The sequence below is a fragment of the Choloepus didactylus genome, chromosome 5, assembly GCF_015220235.1.
Source record: "Choloepus didactylus isolate mChoDid1 chromosome 5, mChoDid1.pri, whole genome shotgun sequence".
Lineage (NCBI taxonomy): Eukaryota > Metazoa > Chordata > Mammalia > Pilosa > Megalonychidae > Choloepus > Choloepus didactylus.
The window spans coordinates 116,035,060-116,056,669 of NC_051311.1; the positions used below are offsets into that span (position 1 = coordinate 116,035,060).

The window sequence follows — 21,610 nt, forward strand, 5'->3', positions numbered from 1 at the left end:
AATGATGGTCTACTTGCCACCTGTTTTTATAAAGTTTTACTGACATACAGCCATGCTCATTCATTTAATTATGTCACAGCTCCACTTTTAAGGAAGCAGAAACTGAGGCTCCCAGTGCCATTCTGCTAATACAAGTTGAGGCATTGTTCTTCTTTTGGGAATATCTGGGTTTGTCTTCTGACTACTAGAAAAGACCCATGTTCTTAGGTCTGGTAATAGAATTCCTAAGAGTAATTATTTGATATCTTAGTGCATGGATTTTTACTAAAAAGAGTAAGCGTGTTGCAGTTTCATCTGAATTTGACATTATATAGTGCTTCTTTTTCAGATAGCAGCTGCAGCAGCCACAACAATGTTTCACTTCTTCAGAAAACCTCCTGAATCTAAAAAGCCCTCAGTACCAGAGACAGAAGCAGATGGATTTGTCCTTTTAGGTGAGTCCTTTTAAGAAACAAAATGATAATTAAATGAATTATTTTTTCTTAAAAATTACTTAAGATTTATATGATTGATCTTTTACTTATTTCTTGCTAATTTTAGAATTAGTTTATTTATATAATTAAAAAAATTAAGAAGCTATAAAGATAAAGGCTGTCAATCACTTAGAATATTATTGACAATTCAGGCTTTTCTTATATCTTCATTTGGCTGTGTACTCCAAATTAAATTTGTAAAATCACCTTTGTTTTCCAGATGATTAAACTAGTGATCCTTTGTGCTTGTGGAAAATCAGAAGTCTTAAAGAATCCTTGATAAATTCAAGTTCTCTTTTATAAGTAGCACCAACTTGCTTAAATTACCATCTGAAATTAAATTAGGCATCCTATAAATATTTGCTGAATGAAGGAATAATGTCTCCTAAGTGTTTGTTGACTTTATTATGAAACTAATACCTGCTAATTACAAAGAATTTAATGATTTTAAAACAATATCTCTACCAAATACAGTGCATTTCCAAGGGGAATTTTGAAAAATGAAATTTCTTCCATGTCATTGTATCTTTCCCCCAAGGAAAATATGTGCAATCTTTGAATAGTTCCTCCCTGAAATTCTTTTTCTGGAGATGGCAAGGAGATGCTAAAATCCAGTGTTGCCTTGAGGCACTCGTCCTCTTCCACTCTGGACCTCTTCCCTGCTAAATTTTGTCCCCTTCTCTGAGAGGATTTACATGAATTCACACAGTGTTTTGCTTCCTGGGATGTTTCCCAAGTGTCTGCCTTCCCCGATATGGCTTCCTACCTCTTTCTTCCTTATCTTGTCCCAGTCAGACATGGCTCCCCCTGAATTGGCAAATCCTCCGTATGCCTTGGGGAGTGGAGGATGACACCTTTAGGATTTAAGGGTGATCCTGAATTTTCAGCTTAGGTTTTCTGTTGCACTTCCTCCCCTCTCAGAGCTAGGCTTATTCCATGCTTCTGATGGCCCCACATTCAGAAGTATGGTTGGGTGGGGCTCTGTTTCTTCAGGACTTTTCTTTAGGATTTGTGTCTCTTGCAGAGAGGACACTAGGGGTTCAACTCTCTGGCCCTCTTCCATTTCTCGACTTTGCTCTCTGGGAGACTAGAATAGAGTTTTTATAGTGATTGAACTTGACCACAGAATGCCCCATTCTTTCCACAGCCAAGGTCCGTCAGGCTCGTGCGTTTTTCTAAATCTGCCTCATGTGGCCTGGGAGGGGGGCAGTAGTGAAGGTGGTCAGAATTGTTTTCTCTTTGACCGGGTTCCATACACCTGAAGCAAAATAGTGGGGCACAAATCTTGACCTGGCCTAGGGATCCTTTTGACTGGGATAAGGTGAGGTGCTGTGGACATGACTATTTCTCTGACTCTCCCTACTGGGTCAGGGATTTGTGCCTTGTCAACCAAGTCAGTGCCGGCTGTGCCAGCCCCAGCTTTTGTTCTTTGAGGGCTGCCTGTGTTGCTTCCCTCTCACCTCCTGAACTAACAGAAAAGCTTCAAGGGTGTATCAGTTCTCTTGTGAAATTTCTGCTGCTTTGGGAGTTCTCTATAAATTCTCTCAGAAATTTGCTCCAACAAAGCCTGGTCTTCCAAAGTGTGTGTCTTAACCTATATGCAGAGGGCTTTGCTCTTTTCTGTTGTTTCATGATTAGAAATGGACAAATATTGTATGAGCTCACTAATATGGAATGATTTGAAAAAGCAAACTCATAGAGTCAGAATCTAGAATATAGGTTACCAGGGAATAGGAAATAAGAAGTTAAGGCTTAAAATGTACAGGATTCCTATCTGGAATGATGGAAATGTTTTGGTAATGGATGGTGGTGATGTAACATTGTGAATGTAATTAACAGCACTGAATATATCTGAATGTGATTAAAAGGGGAAATGTTTGGTTTATATATGGTAGCAGAATAAAAATTAAAAAAACTCCATGGAACTGAACTATTCAAACAGTGAACTTGAAGTTAAACCATGGACTATACTTAATAGTACAATTAAAAAAATGTGCCTTCATCCAATTTTTAACAAATGTTCCACACCAAAGCAGGGTGGCATAATACGTGTTATATGGAAATCCTGTGTTTTATACATGATTGTTCTGTAAACCCCCAACTTCTCTAATAAAGGAAAAAAGAAAGGTACATTATTATTCCCATTATCAAATAGCTACTTAAATGATGTGATTTGGTTGTACTGGCATCTTTGAGACCACATATAGTTTCTATTGCTGGATGTCAAAGCTTTTTCTACATCTTCTTCACCTCTCTACCTCTGTAATATGCTACCTGCAGTATTTCAGAGACAGATTTTCACCACAATTGAATTGGACCCTGGTTCTGCTCCTTCCAAGACTTCTAATTTCCAGTAGCATGTAGCCTTGACCAGATTTTCCACAGCCTGTCTTACAGCTAACCCAGTAGGGGCCCTGTTTCCAGGGTATTTTGTCTCATCAGGTAAAGCATATCTGCTATGGACCTCTTTTCCTTTTCCAGAAAAGACTCTAGTTTAAGAAATTATGTTTAACCTAGCCTCAAAAGACATACAGACTTCCAAATTTGCTATTTTGTGAGGGAATTTCCAGGACTTAATTGTTCTAAGGTACTCGCATGCACTAGCTGCTCCATCTACTATATCTAAGTTCCAATGGTGCATTTTCCCGAAGGCTGACATGCTGTATTTTGTGGGAATTTTCCCAGGACCATCTTGGACTGAGCAGGGTTGTTCCTGTCTCCTGTACCATATGTCCAGCAATTGGGCAGTCAAAGTGAGGTATTGTTTCCATTGTAGTTCCAGGATGGCAATTTAATTTCAAGTGCAGCTGGTGATGCAAGATAGGTCCCACAAATGAGGGCTGAGACCCTCCTGTCCCTCAGCTCCTCTTTCTGCTGATGCTTGTCTCTGCTTAGTCCATGTTTTCCTCCAGATACAAAGCTTCATTTCTTCACCATTTTCCATGAAAAATCCTTGCAAACCTATGTTCTGTGAGCTTAGTAACTCTCCTGACTGATGCCATCAGATAGCATCTGTATCTCAGTTTCATCAGACTGCTATAACAAAGTACCACAAACTGGGTGGCTTCTTAAAACAACAGAAATTAATTGTTTCACAGTTCTTGAGTCTAGAAGTCTTAAGTCAAGATGTCAGAAGGTCCATGCTTCCTCTGAAGTCTGTAGGGAAGAATCTGTTCGATGCTTTTCTACTGGTTTCTGGTGGTGGCCAGCTGTCTTTGATATTCCTTGGTTTGGTGGCTTGAAGTATATGCTCCAAACTTACACATGGATATGAATCCATAGTAAATAGGATCTCTTGAAGATGTTATTTTTAGTTAAAATGTGGCTCAACTGAATGAGGTTTGGCTCTTAATCCAGATTACTGGAGTCCTTTATAAACAGAAGAAATTCAGAAATGTTGTGAGAAAGCCACAGGGAGGAGCCAAAAGCCAGAAGTCAGTGGGAACCTGGAAGAGAAAGGAGAGGACATTGCTGAGGAAACCAAGGACTGGTGGCCAGCCAGAAGCTCCTGACTCTGGGAGGAAGCAAGAAGCCTTTTAGCTTCTGAAACTGTAGACAATAAATTCACATTGTTTAAGCCAAACCATTGTGTGGTATTTGTCATAGCAACTTGGAAATTAAACTAAGACTTAACTTAACTTGTAGCATGACTCAATCCCTGCCTCTGTCATCACATGATCATCTCTTTATGTGTCCTTTCCCCTTACTTTTTATAGTAGGTTGAATTATGTCCCCCACAAAGACATGTTCAGGTCCTGACCTTCAGTTCTATGGGTATGAACTCATTTGTAAATGGGGACTTTGACAATCCTATTAAGATGAGACTGAACTGAATCAGAATGGGCCTTAATCTAATGTGACTGGAGTCCTTATAAGCAAAGGAAATCTGGGACCCGGCAGTAGAAGACACAGGAGACTGAAGGAGATAGCCATGTGATGGAAGCAAGGATTGATTGCCAGCAAGCTGTCACCAGAATGCTACAGACTTTGAGAAAGTCTGCTGATACCTTGGATCTTGGATTTGCAACCTCTAAAACTGTGAGATAATAAAGTCCTCTTGTTTAAGTCAACCTGTCTGTGGTATTTTTCATTGCAGCCCTGGAAAATGAAGACACCTTCTTATAAAGGACACCAATCACATTGGATTAATGGCCTATCCTACTCCAATGTGAACTCATTTTAACTCACCTAATTCCATTTGTAACTACCCTATTTCCAAGTAAAGTCATTTTCTGAGGTACAGAGGATTAAGTCTCTGATACATCATTTTAGAAGACACAATTCAACTCAACACCTGGCTTTCACTTCCTCTCTTTTCTTTATCTTTTCATCGCATCCATCTTCCTTCTTCCTCAGGAACACTTCAGAGGCTCTACAGTGAAGAACAGATAGGACTGCTGACTCCAGAGCCAGACTGCTGAGTTTGCATCCTGACACCCTACTAGTTTTTCCACCTTGAACAAGATATGTAACCTACCTGTGTGTCGGTTAGCTCATCTATGAATTGAGGATGATAATAGTAACTTCCCCATGGGGTTATTGAAGGGATTAAATGAGTTAAGTGTATAAGATGCTTTTAACAACCCTGTGAATGAGGTAGTATGATATCCCCACCTACAGATGAGGACTTAACTTTTTCCAGTTCTCTAGCTAGAATATAGCAGATCTGGGATTAGCTTAGACAATCTGACTTCAGAGCCTTTGCTCTTATGAGCTCTCCATCATTTTTTAATGTCGTATCGTCAGTTATAATTCTATGACATTAGTGAAATTTCAAGCTCTTTTAAAAGTTAAATTGTGTTCCTTATTGTATAAAAGGGAAAATGCTGTTTGTTTTTTTTTAAATATAAGAGGGTTGGTTGTTATATTATTGTTCTCTTAAAATGGTAGGCTACCACAAACTTTTCACTGATTACTAAAATATCTCAAAATATAGCAGAAAACTGAAATCTCCTTCATGAAGTTGACAATGGATGGTAGTATACATTGTTTAATTAATAAAAAATGATTAAACAATTAAGGACTTAACTGAATTGACTGATAAAGGTCCTTTCAGATTATTAGGAATATAGTTCTCTTTAAAAATAAGATGTTAACCTCTTTTTTTAAAAAAACTTTCTTTTTCAGCTAGGTGCTCGTTTTATGGTATGCTTCTAGCTATACAAATGTCTAATTTAGTCTCAGAGTTCTCTGTTCAAAAATATTTTGGAAAATGTCAAATAGGTCAAATGGTAGTTATGAAATGATTTTAATGTTTTTATTAACATGGCTCCATACTTGCACAGATGTATTTTGGTTAGAATAGGCCCCCCCATATTTTTTTGTTGTTGTTCTCATGTACAATAGATATATTAGAGGAAAATAAATGTATATAATTGATTTTGTGTGTTTACCTATTGACTTCTAAGTGAGTCAACTAAGTAAAGGCTTAGAAACACAATTATGTTTGTAGCAATAACTTATCAATATGGACTCTATAGAATTTGTTAGATTTTCACCTCATGTGGCCTTTATAACCTGTTTTTAAAAGGTCAGAGTTAATTATGCCGTTCATGGTGTAAATTAGCATTTTTTTTTCCACTTGAGAATACTTTTTCCCCTAGGCAAGCTTTCCTGCTTAACACCAACAGGTCAGGTCAGAATTATTACATGGCAGTGCTGAGCTGATGAAGTCAACACACCATGACTTGAAATTCCAGGTCCAGGCAGAGCCAGGCACTTTTGTTGACCGGAATATCTGGGCTTCTCATAGACAATTAGCTCACATTTGGATGGAAAGCCTTTCCTCCCTGTTAAGGTTTCCAAGGCTTTAGCCTTTGTAAAATGTCAGTGTGCTGAATAAGAATAAGGAAAAAATATCCTGGTAGAAAAACATCCTTTCTCAACCAGTTCCTATTCACATAAGAAGGTAATAACTTATCCCTTCATTCAGTAATGAAGTTGAAGTAATCCTCCAGGGTACTCATTTTACACAAAAACAAATTGTAGTTTTCATATGCCTCACTGGGGGGCGATTTTTCTTAATTTTCCACTACTGTTTAAAAAACCAGCAAGTGTGGTACTATTTGTAATTACCAGGGTTTTCTTCTGTTATGACATGTTTAATTGTACTTTTAAGACGTTATCCTCAAGTTGATTACAAATTTACTAATGTAGTGTGCAACCTCATAGTTATTTTAAATTAGGAAAGAGGAAATTAAATTAGGAAACATCTATTGCCTAGATGTTGGCTTATAATTTCTTCCAAAATTAAGACAAAGGCATGAATTAACTTATTATTTAAAAGCAAAAAGAAGGAAAAATAACAAAAAACCCATGGGATAGAAAATGTAAAGGAATAACGTTGTTGACCAAATATTGCATATATGTTTGGAGCTGGCAGAATTAAATTGGAGAAGCACTATTAAAGAGATTAAAGGAATTGGGCTACAGTACAACTGAAATTCATCATGTTTTCAGAATAGGCAGGTGCTTTTTAAAGTAGGGCATAAGAATTTCTAACTTCCTAGTCATTAAGATAATTATTTTACAAGTTTCATTGGACTAGGAGTCAGAGTTTAGTAATTCACATCAGCTTGGATTTCATCTTTTAACTATTAATATTGGAGTTTGGAGTTTACTCTCACCTTTTGTCTTCCAGTTTAAATGATAAATCAGATTTTGAAAAGGAGTGGGCTATTTTTAAGATTCTCTCCTATTGAATTCCTCATTCTGGGAATCAAATCATGTATATACACTTCAGTGAATCTGTTGTATTTTTATATGGTACTTTTTGGTAATCTCTTCATCTCTGTATGTTTTCCTTCCTTTAAAAGTAGAAATTTAGCTCTCTACAATAAAAATTTGCATTCCGAGGATCAAGGGAGAGTTAAGTCACTTTGATTCTCATAAGGGTTGAAGGCTTTAATTAAAACAATGGCAAAAATAAATGTTTTCCTCATGAGCTTCCTGTTTTTACTCCTGGTTCCTACAACACAAGTGTCCCAAATCTTTTAAAAAATAGAGTGTTTATGGATTAAAAAGCAATTCATCCTATTATTATCTCTTTATTCATGTGTCTTGTGATCCAGAAAAACTGAAATTACATTTGATTTACTTAGGAATTGTTTGTGCTTTTACTCTTGACCTTTCAAATCGAAAGCAAGTATGCCAGGGTTTTTCAACTGACTTCGTTACGTAGTTGTTTATTCTCCTATTAAGAAATGTGGACTTGTGTGTTTAATGGATAGAATTAACAGAATTTTCACATGCCTTGGTACTCAGTTCTGCTTCACCTCTTCATCTAGTGGCACTTCACTTTCCCTTAGGTGAGAATGCCCAGGCAAGGCTGTTCCCGTGTGGGGTGTACACTCCCTTAGCCCCTTGACTGTGCAGAGGGAGAGGGGCCTGTGTGGGCCAGGGGAGAGGTGCCAGGTGTGCAAACAGGTGGAACCTTAACCCTCTGTTTTGCACAATTAATTGTGGGCAGGTCAGGCAGTATTTCTGGGGCTCAATAGACTCAGGTGTCTCATGTAAATTAGGGATTCTCTGTCCCTAACTTCCTGGTTCTAACCCTTCTATGCATTAGGGGACACATTGAAAATATGCTAGTGCTGGGACCCCCTTCCTAGATTTGATTAAAGTAGCCTGGTATTTGGCCTAAACATTAGTAGTTTTTTTTTTTCAGAGTTCCCAAGGTGATTCTAATGTGCATCCAGGGCTAAGAACCACTGCAATTTGCTAGCTATAATTTAGTAATTGTATACCCTCATGTAATGTGTTAAGATACTTGAAGAAGACCATAAAAATACAAAGTTAGTTTATCCTCCACTTTAGCTGAACTGTAAAGAAATACACAAAAAAACAAATAAACCACAGAATTTCTGAGTAAGCACACTTTTCCCCAAACAGAATTCTAAGAAATGAAATCTGTTTCTAAAAGTAATATATTTGAAATCTTAAATGCTTTTTTAAAATCAGTAAAGCAATTAGGAAACATTTTGTTAAATTAATTTTATCAATGTGAGTTCCCGTTGGCACATGACTTTTCTTGTCTTCAGTTGTAGTACATCTAGAATGACTTTAGGTAATATTATTTGACAAATTTAATACCTGTAAACTTTTCAAAGTAACCTCTGAGGTACCTGTTCTTTGAAATTTTAGGCATTCATGTATTTAGAATAGCTGTTTGGGGGTAGTCTGTGGTACTGGTTCCTTCAGGGCACTGGTTTAGTACAGCATGAATATGGAAAGATTTAAGTATGGTGTTTCCTCTAGTATTTCTTTCAAGGCTTTCATAATGCTATAATTTCTACATATAAGAATATTTAACTTAACAATTGTGATGAGTAGCTTTATATTGTACTTTTATTTGAAGTTTAATTTTATTCACTTTTGTTGAGGAAGTACATAATGAGATTGAGAATCTAAGTAAAATGTTCAGTGTGAACATTGTTTTCTTTACTAATGCAGATAGGTTTAGAAGACCAAAATGTTGTCTTTCTGGTAATCTTAACAATACAGCAATATTCTTTTATATTTAAATGGTTATTTTATTCAGTATCTGTTTTTTTAACCCATTGAATGTAAACAAAATATTTTGAAAAGGGAAGAATTATTATTACACATTAATCTATAAAAATGTGAATTCCTAAAAAATTTAAGCATTTGCTTCTTTCATTAGATCATGATAGAATTATGATGTTACATTGGAAGAGCATTATCATTATCCAATAAACTAAGCCAGAAGGAAAAGCTCTTACATTAATGTAATGTATCCTTTTCTTATTGTAATAATCACTAAGTGAACATTTTTGAGCACTTTCTCTGTCTCATGTGCTCTGCTGCTTATTAAAGGATGCTGCAGATTCCTGGGCCTGACCCACATCTAGTAAAACAGAGTCTTTGGAGCTGTAGACCTAAGATCAACATTTTAAACCAGGAATCCAGGTAATTTTTATGTGCACTGATGTGTGAGAATCACTGGAATAATTATTTTATACAGAATGGCATGGGGGAATAAAACTTTTCCAGGTGGTGAGACAGACTGTGTAAAGGCATGTTGATTTGGAAGAATCTGGGACATGTTCAGGGCCAGTAAACAGTTCTCCTTGGCTGACTAGAAAGGGTGCAGCAGGGCCAGCAAAGATAAATGAGTCTAGAAAGGTGGTTTGTGATGGGCCTTATGTGCTACTTTGAGATGTTAGAATTTTATCCCGTTGGCTGTAGGGAGCTATACACCATTTTAAAGCAGTGGAGTAATGTCTTGTATTGTTTTCTTTTTAATCAAATTCATTAGGACTTTTAAAAGTGTAGGTAATTGTTACAATTTAATCATGATTGACAATTATTTTTTAATAAAAAAATAAATTGCATCAAAGTATGCAAGTATACACATGCCATGTTGACATGATAAGCCAGAGAACAACAAAAGCAAACTAATAAACACTGTAAGACCATCATATTACAAGTCATTCTATCAGATAACTTAAGTTTAAGCTTTTCCATATCCTTTAGCTGAAACATGATACAGGGGCAGAAACTACTAGTTGTTCTTCAATATTTGTTTCCCCTTCTTTGTTAGTAATAGCATTTTTATCTTGGTCACTTTGCAGTTAGGTGTGGAATTGTAATAAGAGTTCTGGCCAGTGGTATATGAGAAGTGTTGTGTTACAGCTTCTAAGAAACCTTTTTAAAACAAAGCTGGTCTGGTATACATCTTTTCCTCTCCTCCTGCCACTCCCCTGATCCTGGAATGTGGATAAGATGATTTAGTGGCTTCCTAGCCACCATCTTGAACCCTAAGGACAAGGGCACACCGAGAGGATAACAGAGGAGTGGGCTCTGTTCCTGAAGACAGTGAGCTGCCATACGGCCCTGTTTGAGACCTCGTTTGGAAATAGTGTTGTTGCAGATTTAATTGGTTGAGATGAGGTCATACTGGAGCAGGGTAGGCCTTTAATCCAGTATTACTGGTGTCCTTATGGGAAGAGGAGAAGAGACACAGAGACAGGGTCACACAGGGGAGAAGGCCACATGAGATGAGGCAAGACTGGAGAGATGCAGCTACAAGCCATGGCAAAGAACTGCTGGCTACCATTGCTGGGAAGGAAGGATTTTCCCTAGAGCCATTGGAGAGAACATAAGGCTGCTAACACCTTGATTTGGGACTTTTAGCCTCCACAACTGTAAGAGAATTAATTTCTGTTATTTAAAGCCACCCAGTTTGTGATAATTTGTCACTATAGCCCAAGAAAGCTAATACAGTCACATAGTATCTTGTATCAGTTCCTATATTATTGTTTTGTAATGTTACTTGAACTTTTATGTTTGTGTGTCTTGCCACTTTGATAGTAAGCCTCTTAATGACATGTCATTTGCTAATTGTCTTACATAAAGGTAGGCATAAAAACTTCCATAAAATAGACCTTCAATCCATATATTATTAACAGGTTTTGGAATCACTTCTAAAATCATTTAATATTGGTTAGAAAGCTTGGTAATGTTCTCTATTTAAAGTATTTTTTTCAAGTAAAAATAAAGCTTTAATTTATATCACCTATCACCTGGACTTAAATTATACTTATTTTAATTACTGTATTTATGCAAACTTGTAAGCATTCAGAGCAGTTCTGCCTACCGAAACATCTTTTCCCCTTCTTCCACACTTCAAAATATTCACCCTCCTGTGTATGGCCATGTGTTTAAGGAGAGGGTTGATTGCTGGCCCCGGATGGTCGTGCTGTGTTGCCTAATTCAATCATGGTGGGCCAGTCCTCCACCACGATGCCTGCAGTTGGTTTGGGAATGGGCACCTTGCACGATTCTGAGTAACTGGATGTGAGGAAGGTCAGCTGACGGGCTGAAAGGCAGATACAGGAGAGACAGCAAACTCCCCCTGGGCAGTTGTTTTATTTAGATGAAATGCTTGAAGATGTTACATCCGTTGTTTTTTATTTTTTTTTTTAAATTCAATTTTATTGAGATTTATTCACATACCATGCAGTCATACAAAGCGTACATTCAGTTGTTCACGGTACCATTATATAGTTGTGCGTTCATCACCAGAATTAATTTTTGAACATTTTCATTACCACACACACAAAAAATAATAAGAATAAAAATTAAAGTGCAAAAGAACAATTAAAGTAAAAAAGAACACTGGGTGCTTTTTTTTTTTTTTTTTGTCCCCATTTTTCTACTCATCCATACATACACTGGACAAAGGGGAGTGTGGTCCATATGGCTTTCCCAATCCCATTGTCACCCCTCATAAGCTACATTTTTATACAATTGTCTTCAAGATTCAAGGGTTCTGTGTTGTAGTTTGATAGTTTCAGGTATTAGAGGGTATTACGGAAGTTAGTCTGAGACAGAGGCAACCTGTTGAAGTTGGCAGAGTAAAATGAAGGAGCAGCTTCATCCATGGTGACCTTGTTGAACTGATGAATTACCTAGCCTGGGAGTTGCCTACCTCTGGATCTCGTATCAAGTGATATAATACATTTCCTGATTGCTTAAGCTACTTTTAGCTGCATTTCTATTACTTGCAGCCGATAGTGTCTGGATGGTGTTTGGTGGGTATACCTAAAATGCTACATCTCCCTGGATAATCTTTTCCTGGCATTCTTTTAGCTTTTAATAGAACATGTGAATGTCTCGTAAAGTTCTTCAGCTAGTGTTTATGTAGGAAAAGTTACTTCCCCCCAAACTCAATTTTTAACAAAACAGTGTCTGAAAATAGTATTGAATTACATTTCAAATGAAATTAATGGATTTTGAGAGTCACCTGTAAACATTTTGAAACAAATGCCAAGTGTCATCAAAAGGGATGCAGTCTTGGATACTGCTGGCATCAAAGGGGACCATGTCACTGCCACAAAACCAGTGGTGATGAACAATCTTATAAATTGTTTGGTGTTCAGGAAGCAAGTTTAACATACTATCATAAGTAGTTTATTACTTATATATAGGCAATTTACTGTGTTTGTGATATGTTTTAAGAAACTGGTTGGTGGTTTTGGATTGATGTGTAACACATTGTAATTTTTCTCATTTAAAGTTATGGGAAATAGGCTCCCAGTTGAATTTTCCTGCACAACATCTGATTTTCAGGAATGGTTTTACTGCTGTTAAGCGGAAGATGTCTGAACTAATCTAGACCAGCTATTTTATTAAGTCAGCAATCCTGCTAGTGGTAATGTAGTCTTAAACTAGCAACTCACCTATATGACTCACATATCTTTATGTGTTTCATATTTAGAAATTTACTGTTTCCAAAAATGTTGAAGGCAATAAATAAAATCATAATCCTTTTTCTAAATTTGCAAATTTGGGAGACAAGTTGAAATGTATGCATTACCTTTTATCATCCTAAATTTATAGCTCAAAGGCACTTTTTAAATTTTAAAACCAATTATATATTATGCTTTTACTTGAATTTCACATTAATCATGCTCAGTATGTCAGACTTTAAAGATAGTCTTTAAAGGCAATGATACAAATTTTATTAATCTTATTTTTAAGTGTTTATCTTTTATTATAAATTGAGCTACAATTTGTAGCATTTCGCCTTTAAAAGATATGAGGGGGATGCAGCATATAAGTTTTAGAGCTAAAAAAAGATCTTAGGGATAATTTTAAACAGCCAAACCACCTCATAAACAAATGTTTCTGTTTGATAGTTGTATATTCAGAATACTTTAAAAGTATGTAAATTCTTTTGTCTGTTAAGGAGAGAAAAGGTAAGTGAAGTATAGAGGCTACCTTATATAAAATGCTTAATTACAGTGTGAACAAATTATAGTAAAAATATTCCCTTTCCAGTGAAATATATATATACCTTCTAGCCTTTGGGCATCTTTTTTAATTGCTGAAGTTGGGTTAAATTTACCACCACAGAAATTCAGTTGTGATTTATACCTGTTAGGGAAATACGCAAACAAATGTATTTTAATATTCTTAGTTCAGATATATTTAAACGTTTTCCGTTCCCTAAAGGAGTGCAGTTTCTTTCAGCTCCTTTGAGGTCTCCAAGGTTACAAGACCTTGAAGCATGTAGAGCTCAGCGTGGTACAAACTGGAATTTCTCTAGTTGTACTCCATGTGCACCTTCCTGGAATTGGGCAGAGGTGTTATGCTGCCAAAATTGAATAATGGTGGTCTTTTCACAGTTTGTAGGAAAAAAACCAAGTTGATGTAATTTTAGGTTTTCCTTAAATTCTATAGAGAGCTAACATTAATTTTCCAAGCAACTAGTAGGCAGTTAAAATATATGAATAAAGAGCAAATGGTTATTAAATGGAAAATTTGCAAATAGCCAGTCATAGTTACTTCCATAGCTGTTTTTTCTTTGGACATTTGTAGGCATAGTCATGATTTTTGTTCTACTTTAAAACATATAAATTAAAATAAATTGAACATTAGTAGCAATTTAAACTTAAACTTAGAAAAACTATTTTTTTCTAAAATTATAGTTTGCATGATAGAATTTAAAATATCAGCTTTTCTGCTGTTTCATTTGTTCTGAAAAGAGCATTTTGACTTCATGACATTTGTTGGGTGAAGAGATTTCATTTAAAAATGAAGATGGGAAATCTTCTGTTTTCTTTCTCACCTTATATGTAGTTCAGATCACATTCCTGAAGCTCAGATTTCTCATCTGGTGAATTAGGGAGTAAATTAGATTTTTTTCTGTGAAGGTTTTTTTTTTTAATAGTTTAAAATTTTAGCAATGCTTTTACTGTTCTGCATGTCAAAACAAGCACACAAGTTTCTTTTAAAACATATACATTATTAACTATAAATATTTTGGTAGCGTTAAAGCCAGATTATTATATAGGAAAATCTCATCTTAAACTTTTCAGTCATTCTACAGTAACTTAATGATTTATAGCATTTTCAAGGGGAAACAATGTCTTGGGGAAATATTTTGGGAAAAGAAGTTTTGTATTCCTGTTAAATTCTTTTGCAATATGTTTCTCTAAAATTTTAAGTTTAAACTTTTAAAATTTTTATTGTGGAAATATATGTAACACACAATTTCCCATTGTAACTATTTTCAAGTATGTAATTCAGTGGTATTAATTACATTCACAATGTTGTGCTACCATTACCACCATCCATTACCAAAGCTTTTTTCTTTACCCCAAAGGGAAACTATACCCATTAAGCAATAGCTTTCCACTCCTCTCCTCCTACCCATCCCTGATAACCTCTAATCTACTTTCTATGTCTGTGAATTAGCTTGTTCTAGCTATTTCATATGGGTGGAATCATACAATATTTTTCCTTTTGTTAAGTTTAAACTGTTAAAACTCTTGTCATATTAGGGCAAGTTACCATGAATATTTATAATAATTTTTCTTCTACAGTGGGTTTTTGTATTGGTTGTTTAACAGTTAAAGTTAAAAATCACACTTTATTTTTAAATGGCCTGTATTAAAAAGGAAGTTTTTCTCACTGAGAAATGGGATCTCTTTTTTTATTGCCATTATTGTCAGTTGATCTGGAATGTCTGATAGTGCTTTGCTGATGGAGGGCAACTGCATTTTTATTTCAGTTTTCGTTAGCCACCTGTAGCAAATATACCCAACCCTTTAATTATAAAACAAAACAAAACAAACAAACAAACGTTTGTTTTTTTTCCCCCATACGCATAGAGAAGCAGTATCATGTAGCTGGAACTTTATCTGTTTGAGTCATACTTGAACATTCTGAAGAAGAAACTAGGTGTGTTGTTTTCCAAGTAGAGAAAAGCGCCGTTACTCCCCACCACACGACAATGGTTTATTTACTTGCCGTCAACTTTTTCCCCACCGTAGTTTATTTTATTCAGAATTCTTAAATCCAGCCAACTTTAGGATTTAATTTATAACACAGAATGATTGTTTCTATCAGATAAAAAAGGCCAGAGAGAGATAAAAATCTACTAACCTTGTCACTTCCATTGTTTTCTGGACCTAAAAAATTGATTTTTACTCTGATTCTCTCTACTTAATTTTCATTACATGCTTTTTAACGATGCCTGCGCTTTGCTCTCTCCTTGTTTCTTTTAGCCATAGAATTTTCTAAATGTTTAGTCTCCAGAGCAAGAACACTCAGGCTTTTCATGTTCTTTGGCATTAGCGTCTGTAACACATTGACTTTCTGGCATTGGAATTCCTGCTGACAGAATGTGACCCCTTTATTGAACCATGGCCCTGGATAAAGAAACCTTGCCTCTAAGCATGTGCACCTCAGCAAGGGCCCGCAACAACTCTCGTTTTAATTCACCCAGCATCTTTATGTATGAATTCTCTGCCAGAGTGGCATCTTTACGATTCCCCCCCCATCTCTCCTCTCACATGATTATAAATTAAGCAGCATTATTTGTATTAAATTTTAAGTACTCATAGTTGGATTTGGTAAAGGTGAGGAAGGGTGAAAAGGATCATTGATCTTTGTATGAGGCTCTGTTAAACCCTACCATATCTTGATATATTTCTGAAAAACTATTGCTAGTATAATTTATTTTATGCTTAGCTCAAATAAGACCCTTTTAGAGCTGGATTTGTTGAGGATTATGAGATTAAACAAACAGTAAATGTGGTCTGATTATAAAAACTACATGGAGTCTTATTGCATGTATCTTAGAATAAAGTTCTAATTTTCTAGAAAAAAATTCAAATATAATTCTTGTTAGGAGACCTGAGTTTAGCTATTAGAACTGGCCATGAGGCCTGATTTGAGAATAGAATCACCAATGGTTTGAATTTGGTAAGGGAAATTGTGGAAATTCAGATCCCGTTTGATAAAGGGGAAGCTTATTTTCCCCTGGTTATTAAGCCAATGTCAACTGCTTGAAATTCATCGATCTCAAGGCTCTTCCTTATTTGTTGCCAGTAACTCTCCCTCATACAGGACAAATGACTCACAGGCTCAAGCTAAATAAAGCACTCTGTAAAGATTTTCTGCCCCTAGAACTGCTCAAAGTCAGCTCTGAATAGTGGGCACTTAGCTTGCCAACTGGTTTACCCTTATTAACTCCATAGGTAAAGCCCTGTCAGGCCAGACTGATGTAGACGCTCCCTTTTTTGTTTGTTTTTAAATTTAAGACTAACCCTTTTCAGACATTCCATCTGAAATCCGTTAAGAACAACATAAGACAGGTCACAGATTTATTGATTTTTCCTGGGCATTTGACTATGTGAAGTGGAACCAGCAATGACCTAAGCTTAGTGAACGCAGTAAACACCTTTGCCTGGCTCTGAACAAGTGATACTTCTATAGAACTACTTCACTACATGTTCCAAGAATGGTCAGGAGGAATGATCTTGTGGTAGATCAGATCATTTTCAGTGAGGGTAAATCAGATTGTTTTGTTCCTCTTTTTATTTTTTAAAATACTTATTTTCACCCTTTAAAATCTTGATGAACACGTACCACTTTTCAATGGACTGTGCTCCTGACCCTTTGCAGGAATGAAGAGAGAGATTATTATCTTCTATAAGAATGCTGATTATGTAGTTTTTTGGATAGTTTCCTCACTGTCCAATGCTTGCCCTATCTAATTATGGTTCAAAAGAACTGCTTATTTTTATTGCTTTAACATCAGTTTCATCTATTTTTCCAGACAAGTTGTAACACTGAATATTATTTCTAAAAGACCTATGAAGCAGGTACCATAACCATGTTGTCTTAAAGAGTTTTCCTTAAATATATTTGCTTAAAGTAGATATGGATACTGTGTCAGTTTTGGATGTATTATGTCCCCCCAAACGCCATGTTTTTGATGCCATCTTGTGGGTGCAGACGTATTAGTGTTGATTGGGTTGGAATCCTGTGAGTGCTTCCATGGAGATGTGACTCAATCAACTGTGGGCAAGACCTTTGATTGGATAATTTCTATGGAGGTATTACCCTACCCATTTAGGGTGAGTCTTAATTAAACCACTGGAGCCATATAAAAGAACTGACAAATAGAAGGAATTCAGTGCTGCTGTAGGCGAGAGAGTCATTTTGGAGACAGTCATTGAAAGTAGATTTTTGCTAGTCCAGAGTTTGCCTGGGAGAAACTAAAAGAACACCCCCAGACACTTAGAGAGAAATGTCCTGGGAGAAAGCCATTTTGAAACCAGAACCCTGGAGCAGACACCAGCCATGTGCCTGTGCCTTCCCAGCTAACAGAGGTTTTCCAGACGCCATTGATGTTCTTCAGTGAAGGTAGCCTATTGTCGATGCCTTTCTTTGGACGCTTTTATGTCCTTAGGACTATAACTTTGCAACCAAATAAACCGCCTTTATAAAAGCCAATCCATTTCTGGTATTTTGCAAATGGCAGCATTAGCAAACCAGAACAGATACCTTTTAGAGACTTTAAAAAATGACTAATGTAAAATTCAATTTGAAAAATTATTGTGGCCTCTCTCTGTGGCAATCCTGCTCCAACTCATCTTCTGAAGTAGCCCAATGATAAAGGGGCATGAATATGTGCTACTTAAGGCCCTTAGATGGGCACCTGGCTTCAGGATACTTTTTTTTTTTATTTTTTGGAGCTTGGGGTTATCTTAAATTCATGTGAATTTTTTACTCCATGCATAGTATGTCTGTACTTATTGTAACAGAAAAAGATTTGAATTATGTAGGGGCAAACATTAAATAGGATGCTAGGAAGATCACTATGCTTTTCCCTTTGGCATCATGTATCTTCTCACATGCTGCTATGTACCCCTGAGGGTACCCGTCTTCCAGTTTGAGAAGTATAAATCATAGTTCCTATATGACTGTGTTGAATGACACTGGAATTATTTTTGGAGGAAAATTTTGGTATTGATTCAGCCCACCTTCATGACAGCTATTAAATGGACTTGTCTGTAGGGAGTTGCCTGGGTTGGAATTGACATCAGGCTGACCTCTGCTCATTTGACTGTCATAGTGTCCAGTTCCGCTTTTAATTAAAAATGGAGAATTCTGCACTTCAAGTTCTAGCTAAACGGTGTGTTTTCTGGATCTTTTGTTGTCAAGCTCTTATCAAAATCTCAGTAATAAGCAATCACATTAATAGTGGACTGCCTGAAAGATGATCAATTCATCAATTACTCAAAGGAAGTCTTACCCTTTGCTGGATACAGACGGTATGAGAATCTTATGAAAAATACTCATGCACCCCTAGGCCCAGTATTTTGCCTACAATTTGAGGAGAGTCATAGAATTTGTGTATACAATTCATGGATTTCCAGCTAAGTTATTTATTTATTCAATATTTATTGAAGGCCTACTCAGATTCTTATTGAGTGCCCATAAGTTAGACACCACACACTTATGCATTTGGAATAAACAGCTCCCTTTCTTAAGTGATTTTATTTATTTATAAATTACCTTGTCAAGTCTTTGCTTTTTCTAAATGCAGTTTTATTGAGATATAATCATATATAATCATTCAAAGTGTACAATCAGTTGTTCACAGTATCGTCATATAGTTGTGCTTTCATCACCACAGGCAAACGTGGAACGTTTTCATTACTCCAAAGTATAAAATAAAAATTAAAATAAAAAAAAAAACATCCAAAACATCCTATTCCCCTCCTCCCCCCATTGTTCATTTACTTTTTTTTAAAATAAGATTTGTTCACACACCATACAATCATCCAAAATATACAATCAATTGATCACATTACCTTCATATAGTTGTTCATTGATCACCCCGATCTATTTTTTTGACATTTTCCTTGTACCAGAAAAAGTGATAATAAGAATAAAAAAATAATAGTGAAAAAAGAACACCCAAATCGTCCCCCCCCACCTGCCCTATTTTTCCTTCAGTGTTTTGCCCCCATTTTTCTGCTTATCCTTCCATACACTGGATAAAAGGAGTGCAATCCATAAGGTTTTCCAGATCACCCTGTCACCCCTTGTAAGCATTGTCATACAATCGTCATACAATCGTCTTCAAGAATTAAGGCCACTGGTTTGGGGTTTGATAGTTTTAGGTATTTACTTCTAGCTATTCCAATACGTTAAAACATAAAAAGTGTTATCTATATAGTGCATAAGAATTTTCACCAGAGTGACCTCTTGACTCCATTTGAATTCTCTTAGCCACTGAAGCTTTATTTTGTTTCATTTCGCATCCCCCTTTTGGTCAAGAAGATGTTCTCAATCGCATGATGCCGGGTACAGATTCATCCCCGGGAGCCATATCCTGCGCAGCCAGGAGATTTACGCCCCTGGGACTGAGGTCCCATGTGGCAGGGAGAGCAGTGAGGTTTTCTTAATGACATTAATGAAATAAGGTATAGATAGGTGAAATTTATTTCTGTGAGAAATGTGCAAAATAAAATATAACAACTATCATTTTCTCAGCACCATAGGAAACTATTTCTTTAGTTTTTTAAAAATATTATGTGATGGTGCATTTCTTCTTTTAGTTGTGTCATGTATTTCAGTTAAATTGGTAGAAGTTTTGATTAATTGAGAAATGGCTCTAAGTCAACTTTCAGTGTCTTAGAACTTAGTGTTTTCCTTAAAAGTACTTTAGACTCACTTCTATTTTTTTTTAATTTTTATTGAGATTGTTCACATACCATACAACTATCTAAAGATCCAAAGTGTACAATCAGTTGCCCCCTGTACCCTCGTACAGCTGTGCATCCATCACCACACTCAATTTTTGTTCAATTTTTAGAATATTTTCATTACTCCAGACAAGAAATAAAGCGGAAAAAAAAAAAAAAAAACGAAAAAAAGAAAAGGAAACTCAAATCCTCCCATATCGCTAACCAACCCCCTCCATTGTTGACTTGTAGTATTGGTGTAGTACATTTGTTACTGTTTGTGAAAGAACATTGAAGTCATACTAACTGTAGTATATAGTTTGCAATAGGTATATATTTTTTCCCTATATGCCCCTCTGTCATAGTTGTATTGTCATACATTTGTTCTGGTTCATGGAAGAGATTTCTAATATTTGTACAGTTAATCATGGACATTGCCCACCATATGATTCAGTTTTATATATTCCCATCTTTTGACCTCCAACTTTCCTTCTGGTGGCATATATGACTCTGAGCTTCCCCTTTCTACCTCATTCACGCACCGTTCAGCACTGTTAGTTGTTCTCACAATGTGCTACCGACACCTCTGTTCATTTCCAAATGTTTATGTTCATCCTAGTGGAATATTCTACTCATACTGAGCAACCGCTCCCCATTCTTTAGCCTTGTTCTATATCTTGGTAACTTATATTTAATGTCTGTGAGTTTACATATTATAATTATTTCCTATCAGTGAGACCCTGCAATATTTGTGCTTAGTGTCTGGCTTATTTCACTCAGTATATTGCCCTCAAGGTTTCGTCATCAACCCTTTTTTTTTTTTTTTTAAGATGGTTTTGTTCATGTGCCATACATTCCATCCTAAGTAAACAATCAGTGGTTCCCTGTATAGTCACATATTTATGTGTTCACCACCCTCACCACTATCTGTATAAGGGCATCTACATTTCTTCCACAAAGCAGGAGGAAGAGTCAAAGAAGGTAGAGAGGCAAAAGAAAAAAAAAAAAGAGGAAAAAAAATGACAGCTAGGAAGCAGCAAAAGGAAAGATAAACTTAAATCAAAGTAGAATAAAGAGTCAGACAACACCACCAATGTGAAGTGTCTCACACCCCTCTTGTATCCCCCCCTTATCTGTATTTACCTTGGTATTTAGCCTTTGTTACATTAAAGGAAGCATAATACAATGATTCTGTTAATTATAGTCTCTAGTTTTCATTGATTGCATCCCTCCCCCAATGCCTCCCCATTTTTAACATCTTGCAAAGTTGTTCTCCCTCATGAAAGAACATATTTGTACATTTTATCACAATTGTTGAACACTCTAGGTTTCACTGAGTTACACAGTCTCAGTCTTAATCTTTCCTCCTTTCTTCTGGTGTCTCACATGCTCCCAACCTTCCTCTCTCAACCATATTCATAGTTATCTTTGTTCAGTGTACTTACATTGCTGTGCTACCATCTCCCAAAATTGTGTTCCAAACCTTTCACTCCTGTCTTCTCCTGTAACTCTGTAGTGCTCCCTTTAGTATTTCTTGTAGGGTGGGTGTCTTATTCACATGTTCATCTTGTTTGTTGGAAAATATTTTGAGCTCTTCCTCATATTTGAAGACTATTTTGCTGGATA

General features: G+C 36.1%; 1 protein-coding gene across 2 annotated transcripts in view; it reads left to right on the forward strand.

The window, feature by feature from the left end:
- Positions 1 to 21,610, forward strand: part of UMAD1 (UBAP1-MVB12-associated (UMA) domain containing 1) — a 273,824-nt gene that overhangs the window by 56,078 nt on the left and 196,136 nt on the right. For both annotated transcript variants that reach the window (XM_037836773.1, XM_037836772.1), the window contains one exon: positions 329 to 434. In XM_037836773.1, coding sequence (XP_037692701.1) covers positions 353 to 434 — 82 coding nt within the window. In that variant the 5' untranslated portion in view covers positions 329 to 352. The remainder of the gene's footprint in view (positions 1 to 328; positions 435 to 21,610) is intronic.